This window comes from Vicia villosa, linkage group LG2, assembly GCF_029867415.1.
Source record: "Vicia villosa cultivar HV-30 ecotype Madison, WI linkage group LG2, Vvil1.0, whole genome shotgun sequence".
In the NCBI taxonomy this organism is placed as follows: Eukaryota; Viridiplantae; Streptophyta; class Magnoliopsida; order Fabales; family Fabaceae; genus Vicia; species Vicia villosa.
The window spans coordinates 217,768,229-217,781,726 of record NC_081181.1 but is presented as its reverse complement, the minus strand read 5'-3'; the positions used below and the strand labels follow the sequence as shown (position 1 = coordinate 217,781,726).

Below are 13,498 nucleotides of genomic sequence, written 5' to 3'. Positions count from 1 at the left end.
TTTGTATCTATCTACTATTATTTTGAGAAATTATATAAACAAACTATCTATATTAATTTGAGTCTATTTTTTATATTTTTTTATTTTTTATTAAACTTAATTTTTTTTATCTAGTATAAATATTTTAATAAAAGCTACATATATTTTCAAAAGTGGTTTTTTTTAAAAGTGGTTTTTTTTAAAGCTACATATATTACAAAAGTGGTTTTTTTTATTTCACACAAAAATTTCAACAAATTAAATATATTATTTTGATTATTTTGATTATATTAATTATTACTATAAAATTTCATTCCATTTAATCAAATATTATTTAAACGTATTTCGCCAATAAATTTAATTTGTTAATCTTAATTTTAATTTATAAATTAGATTATTTTTTGGATTTTAAAATCATAATCGATAAGTCTATTTATCTATAATCTATAATATTATTATTTGAAATAAGTTTGTTATATCATGTGTCCCTTCCTAATTAGCTCTTGATAATTTTTTATTTTATAAATATTTGTTATTTAACATAAATATCTCACCAAACTACAATATAAATTTTTGAATAAAATTGTGTTATTAAAAAATTAACAAATATAACTATCAATAGATAATATATAAAAAACGATTATATTTTTTGAAATATTTACGATTGTTCCGTAGTGGAGTCAAAATTGATCGGTAAACGAGGAAGTTAAGTTTGTTGTGGTAGATTTGAATTTTTGATGTGGTGGAGATGGGACTGGCCAGCAACGTTTGCACTCTCACACCTAAATCGGTAAGAGAACAACAAGAGATGTATGAGTGTTAGTGGATTTGAATACTTGAGAAATGGTAAGTGTAGAGTGAAACGTGGATCGCGGATAAGGTTAGATTGATTTGGATGGTCATCAAAGCTCCCGCGGGCAAAATCGTTTGTTTCCAAGGGAGAATGGTATACATGTTATGCGCGTTAATTTCTTCACCGTATCATTCAGTCTTTCGTCTCGGGCCTCAAGAACGGCTGATAATAGTTGTCTTCCAATCTCTTGTCTCTGCTTTGCAGGATGAAGGGTTTGTCAAATTATGCTCCAACCCGACCGCTAGATTCCGAGAAGTGAAATCCTTCAATACAATTTTATTGTCATCGGGAATATACGCATTTCATACCCTAGTAATATGTAATGTTTCACTAGGAATAAAAGATATGTGTCCTTATGTTAGTTGATGGTGATATTTTCTCTTCTTTAAAACACTTGATTGCTTAGAATAGTTTTCGATGAAATTTCAAGTGTTGGTGGTGCGCAATGCATCGTACAATCTTTAATGGATGAGTCGCTTATAAGAGGTTTTTGAAGCGTCATTTTTCCCTTTTTCTGCCATTAGCGACTTGCAAAAGAGTTTGCAAAATAGTTTATTTATGTCATTCTTTCTCGCGAGCTTCCCTTTTTCAGCTTTGGTCAAATTCATATGAGATCTTCACTCGTTGGCACTTGGCATGCATGAGCAATTGATTCATTTTCTTTCAAATATAGCTAATCTTTTCTTCTTGCTTTTGCCTCATTATCTAGAGTTTCCTAGGTAGTGAGCTTTTGACACATATGTTTCTCTTTTTGGGAGATTTTTTATTGTTGGCAGATTCTTATATGAGTGTTTGTGTTTGAATTTTCTTGCTCGTCTTATCTTGTTTATATTAGGATCTTCTTCGTAGCGCTAAGGACTGTGGAGATTGCACCAACTATGATTAGGAAGGCAAAGTAAGATATCTCGGTAACTTGGTGGACCGGGAAAATTGGGGATCGCAATCTCTTTCGTCGTGAGGGTGGCTTAGACCATACTTCAATTGATGTGGGAGGTATGGGACCAATATGACAAGTGTGTCATCCCTTTTCACAAGTGCTTATTCTCTTTTAGGCTTTAGTCTTCCATTTAATGATTTTAAGATCAGTGTTATGAACCACTTGAAGAATGCCCCATTTGCATTTGCTTTTGCTAAGTTGGATGTTTGTCAAGATTTTTCAATATTGGAATGAGTACAAGAGAGATAAGCCGACTCTGAAGTTGTCTTTCCATCTCTTCAAGACTCAAAACAGTACGACTAATCAAAGGTGTGGTTTGGGTTTGATTTCTTTTGGGCAAAACTCCAAATTTGTTGAGACCTATTCTAACATTATGAAGCATTTTGCTTGTTTTTTGTTACTCATCTTGATGAAAATGCTCGTTAGAAAATATGTAAAATACAATGTGCGACTCCATTTGTATGTACAAACTTATTTCATATGTTATGGAGTAAGAGTCGTTTTTTGACGGGAATTTGATCTTACGTTTATAAGGAGGAGAATTTGTTCCCAAAAGAGTAATACTTGAATAGACAACTATTGCCTTTCTACAAAAAGCTTGGTTATGCGGTCATTATCATTCCACATGACGCAGCATCAATAAAATGGTTGAAAAGGTTCATTGAGATTACTCACTGGTGGATGTTAGAATCAGGGGGAGAGGAAGGTTACCTTTGCTAAGTGACATAGAATCCTTACTTCTTTAGATTGTTTCTTAAAATAATTCATCTCATGATGTCTACCTTATCAGTTATCCACATGCAGTGAAGAATGAGGAAGCAATGTGGCAGATGAAAATGAATCTCTGAGCTACCTCTTTTCTGGTGGGTATTCCAAATACTTTGTTTACCAGGGGAGCTTTTAGCCTACACTAACTACACACATTAAAAAATTCATAATGCAATATAGAACAACTTATCAAAATAAGAAATTTCAAGAACTACGAGAAAGAAATGATGACATGAATACCAAGCAGACATCGCAATCATATAAACCAAAACCATAAGATCCAAAATGGATAAACAAATTTCAAAAACCATAGCAAGTTATAATCTAAAAAAACATAAATAAAGCAAAATAAATTTATATATTGATAATATTTAATATTTAATTATAATTATTATAATAAAAAATATAGTGTAAAAAATTTTAAATCATAAATTTTTTTAATAAAAAATATGCAAATTTTTTAATATAATTATTTTATAATGATTGATCGATCAAAAATTGACCGAAGCTTTAAAACCCAAAAATAAAAATAATTAAAAACTTTTATTAATACAATGTAAAAGAGGTTGAAGATTACCATAAAATAAACTCTACATATTTTGGAGGTTTGAAATTCTCTTAATATAGTCCCCTCAATTTGGTATCAGCTGTTCAGACACGTTTTTTATCTAGTGTATCCAAATTAAAAAGGAAAGTTTAAGGTAAAATGATTTTAATAAATTGGATAGAATAGAAGTAGATGATGTTTAAATTGTTAAAACTAATAATGAATGATATACAAGAAGATTCTCAAGATGTACAAATGTGGGGTTGTTATCCTCTTAAACATCAATGTTTTCATGTCTGTCCATTAGTTTATTTGTACTTTTATTATGGAAATTTGTAAAGTTAAACTCAAGCTAATAGTACTCAGTAGGTTAAAAGGGTTCATCCATTCATTTGTATTTTTGTGACAATACAAGTTTCTCTTTGGCATCTTCCCAAAATCGATTTCAACACTTCAACAAGAGAAAGCTAGTTAAACCCAAAAGTCTCATTACAATTCTACATTGTTAAGCAAAGTTGGATAAGTCCCTATTACACCTTCCATCAACCAAATAGAAAAAACAACATATTAAACACCAAAAATCACAACCATTTCTTAAAACACAACCTCAATATTTCTCTCTTGTTCCATCATGGAGTTTAGATCAAAGTCATGCAGAGATGAAAAGCTACAGATTGAAGGCAAGGTGGCGGCACCAAAGAGCATGCAGGATCTGAGGTGTTATAGTGCTAACTATGTTTATAATCCAAACCAGACATGTAATAAGGAGGTGAAGATGAAAAGAGCAAAAAGCACTTCAAAGAGTTGGAGATTCGATGATGCTGAGTTGCAGAGGAAAAAGAGAGTTGCTGGTTATAAATTGTATGGTGCTGAAGGGAAAATGAAAGGGTCTTTGAGAAAGAGTTTCAAGTGGATCAAAAACACTTACACTCAAGCTATCTATGGATGGTGGTAAAATAGTAATTTTTTGTGTTTTCTGTTATATATATATATATATATATATATATATATATATATGCTTTCCTTTGTAACATGTAACTTCATCGTTTAAAGCCTTTATCAAGTGGTTTCATTGATGATATCTTTCATTTGTAACATGTAACTTCATTTGTAACATGTAACCACCAAACTAGCAATTTTATTTGATTAAGCTGAAGATTTCTTTTGACCAAAAGATCAACTATTATGTTTATTTCTGTCATAAAACTCACACAAGTTAGCCAAGTAACATGAAGATAGATCATAAAAAAGTGTAACGGCCGCATAGAATCACTAGAGAATAATGAAAACTTTCAACCAACTTCATCATTTTCTCTCATCAAATTGCATACCCTTGATTATTACCGCCTTATTCTCATTATGAGAATCATGGTTTGACTTCTATAAGTTAACTTCTTAATTGTTCAGTTACGTCTGAAGCAAAGTGATTAAGTGTATCGGGATATTAACTGCATGTGCACAGTCTAGTAGTTAAGTTTTAAATATGATTTTAATTAAATAATCAGATACTAAAATACCAGTATGCAATAATCAGACGTGAGGGTTCAATAAGTCATTGGCCTAGATTTAAATATAAAAACACTAAGTTACTCGAATTATAAATCTTTGTCACACACTCTCGTGTTTATTGATTCAGATTACACTATCAGCTCTAAGTTTGGTCTCGCTAAATTATTTAAAAACTAAAAGTACTCTTTGAAAATCGAATGAGATATAATTAACTCTGCGCTCTCGTTGTATTTAGAGTTAATGTCTGATGACTACTATCTGATAAAAACCTCAAACTCTCGTTGTGTTGATTTTAAACTTTAGTGTGATATTTACTCTCGTAACAAAACAATTTAGTATTAGTTTTAGAAATCAAGACCAGAAAAACGCTAAATTAGTTTTTATGTCAAATCGTTATCAAACCCGTCGGTTCGGTGACCTTATATACCAGTATTAGAAAATTAACCTAACATGCTTTTTATCACGAACATACAGGATAAGCAATATGGAAACATAGATTTAAGCATGGCAATCAAACAACAGAATAAATATATCATATAAAATAAGAAACCTGAAATTTAATTAATAAACTGGAATAATCTTCGAGTATTAAATATTCTTCAACACTCGTACAGACTTCTTCGATTACGGGTGTGTTTGGATTGGCGGTGGACAGAATTAATTTTAGTAGAATTGAGTTTGGTAGAATTGATTCTAGCAGAATTGAGTTTAACAGAATTGATTTATGTTTGGATACATTTTTGTAAAAGTGAGTTGAATAATAAATTACAGTGTAAAAATCATCCAGAATCAATTCTGGAGACAAAAGCTACAAATTCTAGCTTCAAGTAGAATCAATTCTGCAGACAGAATCAATTCTACTTTTGTCAAACCAAACATCTTAAAATCTCACAAAATTGATTCTACACTTCTAGAATTGCTTTTGGCCTTTTCAAAAGCCAAACCAAACATGCACTACAATTTGAATCCCAAAAATAAAAAGTAAACAGCAAGAAACTATTGCTTTGGAAGGTAATAAGAATGCTAGAACAAATGATGGAGCCAGAGGAAAAATAGCAGAAAAACTGTAACTTGCAAGAAACAGAAGTTATGAAAATTGACGGAAGGAAGAGAGAGCTTGGAAATCGATAACTGAATCTCTTTTATAGTGACTTGGCAAGACATTCTCTTGCTGGATTGTAGGAGCATAACGAGACTTGGTCAAGATCTGAGAGCTGGGCTTTGTTTCTAGTACGTGGGCTTTCTGGTTTAACTCAGATTTTAAGCCTGTGCCTCTGAGGAGATTTTCTTGCAATCCCATAGCATCAAAAGTATCATAGACTTCATCATAAGTGGTGATGAGTTCTTGTCCATCAGTAGAAAGCCTGTAATTAATTTCCAAACGTTAAAATCACATGATATACAAACACAAACACAAATAATGCATTACTCCGTTACTTACAATTCATTCATCTTAGTGTCATACTGCTTAGCATCAAATTGCGAACCTTCCGGAGCCAAACCTGCCATACTGCATATCAAAGAACACAGTTAAGGTAAAATTCAAGACATATCCAACAAAATTATAACAAATCACAATCCAAATCCCAATACGAGAAAAACAAAATTAAGGTTTTTAATTTGTTAGTATTAAAAAATAACAGAACGCTCATAAACAATACATCAATCAATCAGAGTAAAAAAACAAAAATTTGAAACATTACTCTCGATTTCAAAAATAAATAGAAGCACAAAACAGCATCAATCAAATAAACAAATCCTCCACGAGAATATGTAACGACACACAGTAAAACGATGATTCAAATCTCAAATTCGAACTTAGCTTTCAACAAATCATAAACAAATAATAAATTGATTTCATAGATCAGAACTTCTACGATCAGATCAACCTCAGATTCAAAGCACAAAAACTCGATTGATGAAAAAGTATGAAATTCAGGGAGAAATTGAGTTAGGTATTCCTGTTCGTAGAGAGGGGCAAAGCGCGAGAGAAAGGTTGAAGAAGAAGTGAATTAGGCTTTCCCAAACTCCTCGGATCTGCGCCGTGGAGTTAAAGGTGAGAGTGAGAGAGAGAGAGAATTAGGTAAATATACTCGAATATGTTTTTGATGGTACTAGCTAGGTATCAACCATATTATATATTTATTCAAAAAAAAATCATATTTTATATTATTTCCTATTTTTTATAACTGATTTTGTATCTATCTACTATTATCTTGAGAAATTATATAAACAAACTATCTATATTAGTTTGAGTTTATTTTTTATATTTTTTATTTATTATTACAATTAAATTTCTTCATTTAGTATAAATATTTTAATAAAAGCTACATATATTTTCAAAAGTGGTTTTTTTTTTAAAAAGTGGTTTTTTTTTTTTAAAAAGTGTTTTTTTTTTAAAGCTATATTTTCAAAAGTAGGCTGTTATTAAAAAAAATATTATTCTGCACTTTTTAGTCATGCTTTTTTAATTTTTCTTTGTTTTTTTATTCATGTTATTTTAAATCTAAATGAGTTCATGTGAGATTGGAATGTGATTTGGAAGTTCTAATTTTGTTTAATAATGTGAGATTATACCTTTTTTTTTGTCTTTCAAATTTATAATTTTTTCACAAAAAGCCGTGTTTTAGAAAGTCAAATATGTCCTGTAATCTTGTGTGTCATCCTATTCACTAACTATATTTAATAAATTTGAACTGCAGAACAAGTTGTGGAAGAATATTGATGGAGAGAGAAATATTAATGAACGATATTGATGAGTAAAAATATTTGTTGAAATTAAATACACTTAAATGTCATTAATTTGTCATAATTTTTTTTGTAGTACTAATTTAATTTTGATTAATAATATACAAATTTGTTTATGTTATATAAGATATATTTAATGATTAATATTTTTTTTTATGTAAGAATGACATTGAAATAACATTTGTTTTACTTTTAAGAAAAATTAGAATGGAAGGTGGTGATGCATAATGCAAATTGAAAATTACTTTTAATTTAAAATTATTTTTAATTTAAGATACAACATTTGTTAAGATGATATTGAAGATTGAAAGAGAATATAATCTTGAAAAGAAGTTAAATTATTATTGAAGATTGAAAAAAATCTTGAAGAAGTGATGAATATAAAAGAATCGGTTAATGCAGTGCAGAATACTTTGTGCTACATCATACCCCTACTTTTTTTCTCAAAGTTATTATTATTATTATTATTTTTTTTATTAAATTCATTATCTATTGTTTTGCCTTCATTAGTTTTTTTTATTTGTCTTGAATTTAAACAATGTCACCTTTTACATTTTGGAAAAAGCAAACGTCTAATCACTCTCTTTTTGCATATGCTTTTTCTGCTCAATTGACTATCTTTTACTCAACTTTCTTCCATCACATCCTTCATATGTCTCTTCTCTCAAACCCCTCTTAACACTCTTCCTTTCAATACTTCCATCACATCTTTCATCTACTTCTACTTTTTGTAATTGATTACAAAAGATAATATTGTAAGTTAATTTTATTGATAAAAGAAAGATAATATTACAGAAAGTGGTTAAATCATCAATAAAAAAGAACTATGAAAAAAAATTGTGTGGTTCACTACTTATATTTTGTGGCTCCGAACATGTTTATTGGAGTACTAATAGCGATACTCGTGCTTTCATTTTTTTTAATCTATTTCGACAATTTTAAAAAAAATAGATACACTTAATAAATGTTATTCATCATATTATGGGTTGAAATAACAATTTAATTGATTGTTCTTTTTGTATGTTGGTTAAAAAACCATTTTATATTAAATAACAAATAAATAAATGGTGATTTTGTAAAAAAATAAATGAATGATTAAAATATATTTATTGCATCTTTAAATACATTTAAAGATAATATTTATTTATAGAAAATATTAGAAGTTGTAGGATAAAAGTTATTCAATACCTTAAAATTACTGTTATTATTACCATTATTAACATATTTCTTTTTAACATATATCAACGCAATTAATTTCTATTACTCATTTTTATGAGCATTTAAAATATTTATGAAATTTTTTGCATTATTAAATTTTTGTTAATATAAAATTGATATTTTACTAATGGAAGTTTGAAGATATTTTTATAGTAACTCAATATATAAAATTAATAGGATTAACAATATATAATTTAAAATATTTTTACTATTAAATATTACCATATTTTTAATATATAATTGAAAATATTTTTACTAACGTAACGCATTGATGGAGTAGTTCATTTATAATTATCCTCTTAATACTCTACACAAACGTCTAAAATAAAGGAAATTAAAATAATGTAATATTTTGCATTCAATTTTATTATTTAATTATAAATAATTTTGATAAATATAGTGAGTAAAAAGATAATAAAAAAATGAATGGTTTTATTTATATTTTATTATTTATTACATACCTTTTATACTACTCATGTTTAATAGATATTATATTACTTTTCATAGTATATTAAATGGCTGATGTTGTTACATGGTGTACTTACTATATCAATATCCTTGTCTTGAATATAACAAACTTTGCAAGACTTCTTTAACTTAGAGCATCTCCAATTGTGGTATTTTTCAATGAATTCTCCAACTAGACATCAATATAATAATTAAATATTGAATCAAAATGTCATGTCATAGTAGAGTTGCATTGCAATGCAACTAGTAAAAAATTGTGGTACCCAATCAAATTAATTTATGAGGTAAAGTTGTGGGACCCATTTGAATTACACTAATAAAATAAATATTAAATAAATTATTTTGAGATGATATGGCTGGTGGGACCCATAAAAAACTCAAAAATGGGTTGCACCATTGGAGATGGTCTTAGAAAATTCAGAACTATATCAATCTACGTTCAACCACTTAGGTCTAAAATTAATGGGCAGGGTAGGTGTTGTACAACACTCATGTAGCATGAAAAAAAGATTACATAAGATTTCTCAACCAAAACTTTTTTTTGTTTAAAATGATCGGCCTTTAAAAAAATTTAATTAGAAATTACTTTAACGTATGAATAGAAATTTGGATAATTAGAATAGAAATTATAATAAAATATTACTTTTTAATAATTATACACTTTGCTAAATATATTCTTCTAATAATTAAAACTAACTATCAAATCCCCTGTTTTCTATTAAAAATATTAATTGTGATATTTTTAACCCTCTAAATAAGAGTTACATGATACAAAATGTTTATAATAATATATTTTTAATACATTTTTAAAATATTTGTTTCTTTTATATTTGAATTTAAGGATAACATGTTTTACATAGTTTTAAGTCTATAAATAAGGGTAACATGATACAAATGTTTGAAATTCTAAATAAATATTTTTATTTATCTTTTAGGTGAAATCCATCTCAATTATGCGTGAATATTTAAATAGAATAACGAAGCAAACTCCTTTTCTACTTTTTTTTAACTAATTCTAATTTTGATTTTTTTTAATTTATCAAATTTTATAAACCTTTTTATTATTACAACTCTATCAATCCTATAAACATTTTTTTTTTCTATTTTTCACAATTGTTTTTTTTTACAAATTATTGATTTAAATTATTTTGAATAATATTATAATAATATTAATTGTTTTTATTTAAAAATAGTCTATGAATAAAATAATTTTATTAATAATTGATTTATATATAATTATATTACAATTTGAATTGATATATGATAATTTTAATTTTTGAATACAATGATAATAAATATCTAATTTTATTAATTAAATTACAAATATCATATATATAAATTATTTGTAATTGATTATTGTAATTATAAAAAAAGGATCAAATATTTTGTTTCTTAAAATATAATATGAACTAGGTGAACTTAAAGAATATCGATTACAAATACTTAAAGAATATTTAATGAACTTAAAGAATATTGATTAGGTAGATTTGTATCAATATCCCATAAATCACTATATCAAAAATGAAATTTTTGAGAAAAAAATAAATTTATCAGGACTAAAATATTTGAAAGACATTGAAGAAGACTAAGGATAAGGATGAAACAATAAGTTGTTTTATTGTTTGTGCTGTAAAATGAACTCATATTGAAGAGGGTAGAATAAAAAAGGAAGAGAGAGAAATTGATTTTCAGTAAATGCTTTTATATTATGATGAATACTAATTTATTATTATTATCAATATTTTTTGATCATTTATATTCATGACAACTTATAGGAATTAGTTGCCTATAATAAAAGTCTATAAAAATTGATGATGAAAACAAAATAGGCAGACTAAGTTATCATCACCTATTTCACTTTTACTGTACTATGCATAAAGTTTCTATCACATTATCTCTTTTTACACACCCAAACATTTAAATGTTATATTTTCCCTCTCTTTTCTTATTTCAAATTCAACATTGTTTCTTTATATATTCACTTTCTTCAACAATATATCTTTCATCATATTTATATTTTTAATTTGTATTATTTTTTTAATTTACTTTTTTCTTTGTATTATTTGTACTAAAAGAATTTTATTTAAAGGATTTCAATTTAAAAATTTTGAAACTAGAAAAAGTAAATATTAAATAGACTTAATTATGATAATGTAATGTAATACATAATTTTGTATCTTAAACAGATTGATTTTTTTAAAATTATGATTGCTTAATAGATAATTCTAAAAATATACAATATGTCCATGATGCATTTGCAAGCTGGCACATCAACGACGTAACATTAATTGTTCTCATACAATTTATTTTTTGAAAATGAATTTTTTTTCTTTTCAATTGTAATACAATAACCTAAAATTTTATATAAAATAACATATATTTTTTCAATATTTCGACATATATTATATAACAATTAAAAATGCATTGTTGAACCAAATATTTTTTTAAATGGAAAAAATATATTACCGATACAAATATTTTTATAAATGGAAAAAATATACTATTGGTAAAAAATTATTGATCCTAATATTTAAATTAAATTTGACTAGATCTTCAAAGAAAAAATTATATTTAAATTTATATATGGGGACAAATTAAGTATTGATTCTAATATTTTTATGAATAATCAAAACAAAAATAATATCTAAATATTAAGAATTTGAAAGTAATAATTGGTCAAATTAATTTTTTATATTTTACAATTGTAAATAGTTTTTCAATAAGTTTAAAATTATAAAAATAACTAATAATGTTTTAATATTTTCTAATTTGATTGAATTCTCCATTTTTTATTTTTTACTTTTTCCAATTATATTTTAATATTTACTAATTTGTTTGAATTCTCATGATAAACCGGTGACAATTCCGCAGTCCACAACTGAAAGACATATTTTTAAAATAAAAATAAAATTGTATCAAATTTTAAATTTTTAAAGAAAGACATAAATAAAATTATTGTATTTTAAATTAAAAATAATTTCAAAATAATATTATAGTCTTAAATCAATAAATCTTAAAAGCATAAAAGGTAGTATGTTCTGAAAAAAAGATATGAAGGGATACCGAGTTTCCTTTAAATCTCTTGTATGTATTTTTACTTTGTGAATAGTTATGATTATTAATATTTGTGAAAAATTTTATTTAATTTGACAAGTCAATAATATACTTCACACATATTACAAAACTTACCATGAAAATCGTATGTCCATATTCATGAACAAATTTTTTTATGTTTTAATTTTTAACTTTTTCAGAAACACAAACAACAACACACAATGCCTCATATATAATTTTCTCTTCACTTTTTTATTCTCCATTATTTTCATGTTTCTATTTTGGTGGTTATATTATTGTTGATTTATTTAATTTAATAATTTTTTGTATTTTCATGTTTCTATTTTGGTTGTTATATTATTGTTGATTTATTTAATTTAATAATTTTTTTGTATGTTTTGTTCACAGTTGAATATATATATATATATATATATATATATATATATATATATATATATATATATATATATATATATATATATATATATAGGGAGCGTATCCGGTGAGAACTAATATTTATGTGAGAAACGAGAACTATTAATATCAATCGTTGGATTTCATTAACGATTAAGATTTAAAATTTTTAATATGAAGATCACCTCACTGAATTTTATCTCTTATGCTCAATATTTAAACTTTCCATATGAAGAGATTCTTACTGAAAATAATTCTACTTGATGAATTAATCATTATTAAAATGATTTTTATAAATATACTTAATTTTAGAATATAAATATAAAATATAATTTAAATATATTTAGTATTTTTATTTGATATTAAAATTATTTAAAACTATAAATATTTTTCAAGACCAAAAACATAATCCCAAAATAATTTTTTTTAAAATAAAATTATTTTTAAAATAATCATAAACATAAACTTTATACTCATCTTACTAGTATTAAAATTAGTTTTAAATAAATATGTCATAAATTAATTGTTCTAGACTTATTTTGAAAACCAAATAAGCCTCCCAATGTTTTAATAACAATTTAATCATCGTAAGAAAATTTACTAAAATTTATTTTACAATAATCACTTAGCTCATTCCTGAAATTATTCCAAAAGAAAAAATCTAAAAAATAAAATTAGTTTTAAAATAATCAAAAACATAAATTGTTTACTTATCTTACTAGTATTTAAATTATTTTTAAATAAAACTATGTCATATAAATTTCTTTAAAAATATTAACTCTTTAAAATTAGTTTAATTTAAAAAAATAAAAAATTATACAGTGCATATTATAGAATTTTACTTTAATAATTTATTTTGATAAATTAATTTCTTACTTCATAATATTTATTAAATTTTATACGATGATTAAATTGGTATTAAAATATTGGAGACTTGTTTGGTTTTCAAAGTAAGTCTACAACAATTAATTTATGAAAATAAATTATAAAAATATAATTTTAT

At 25.5% G+C, this 13,498-nt stretch overlaps 2 protein-coding genes across 4 annotated transcripts; one reads left to right on the top strand and one right to left on the bottom strand.

Annotated features, from left to right (window-relative positions):
• Positions 1-3,604: 3,604 nt before the first annotated feature.
• LOC131648265 (uncharacterized) lies at positions 3,605-4,230 on the top strand. Its single transcript, XM_058918041.1, has one exon. It carries the CDS (start codon positions 3,716-3,718, stop codon positions 4,037-4,039), a length of 324 nt encoding a protein of 107 aa, XP_058774024.1. The 5' UTR covers positions 3,605-3,715; the 3' UTR covers positions 4,040-4,230.
• Positions 4,231-5,646: 1,416 nt separating this feature from the next.
• Positions 5,647-6,703, bottom strand: LOC131648264 (uncharacterized). Of its 3 annotated transcripts, XM_058918038.1 has the most exons (3): positions 6,483-6,703; positions 6,035-6,103; positions 5,647-5,957 (listed from the first exon to the last, which is right to left on the bottom strand). In XM_058918038.1, exons 2-3 carry the CDS (start codon positions 6,100-6,102, stop codon positions 5,681-5,683), a joined length of 345 nt encoding a protein of 114 aa, XP_058774021.1. In that variant the 5' UTR covers position 6,103; positions 6,483-6,703; the 3' UTR covers positions 5,647-5,680. The 3 variants fall into 3 exon arrangements, with proteins under 3 accessions (XP_058774021.1, XP_058774022.1, XP_058774023.1); XM_058918039.1 differs by having other exon boundaries at positions 6,035-6,703; XM_058918040.1 differs by having other exon boundaries at positions 6,059-6,703.
• Between the last annotated feature and the right edge of the window lie 6,795 nt (positions 6,704-13,498).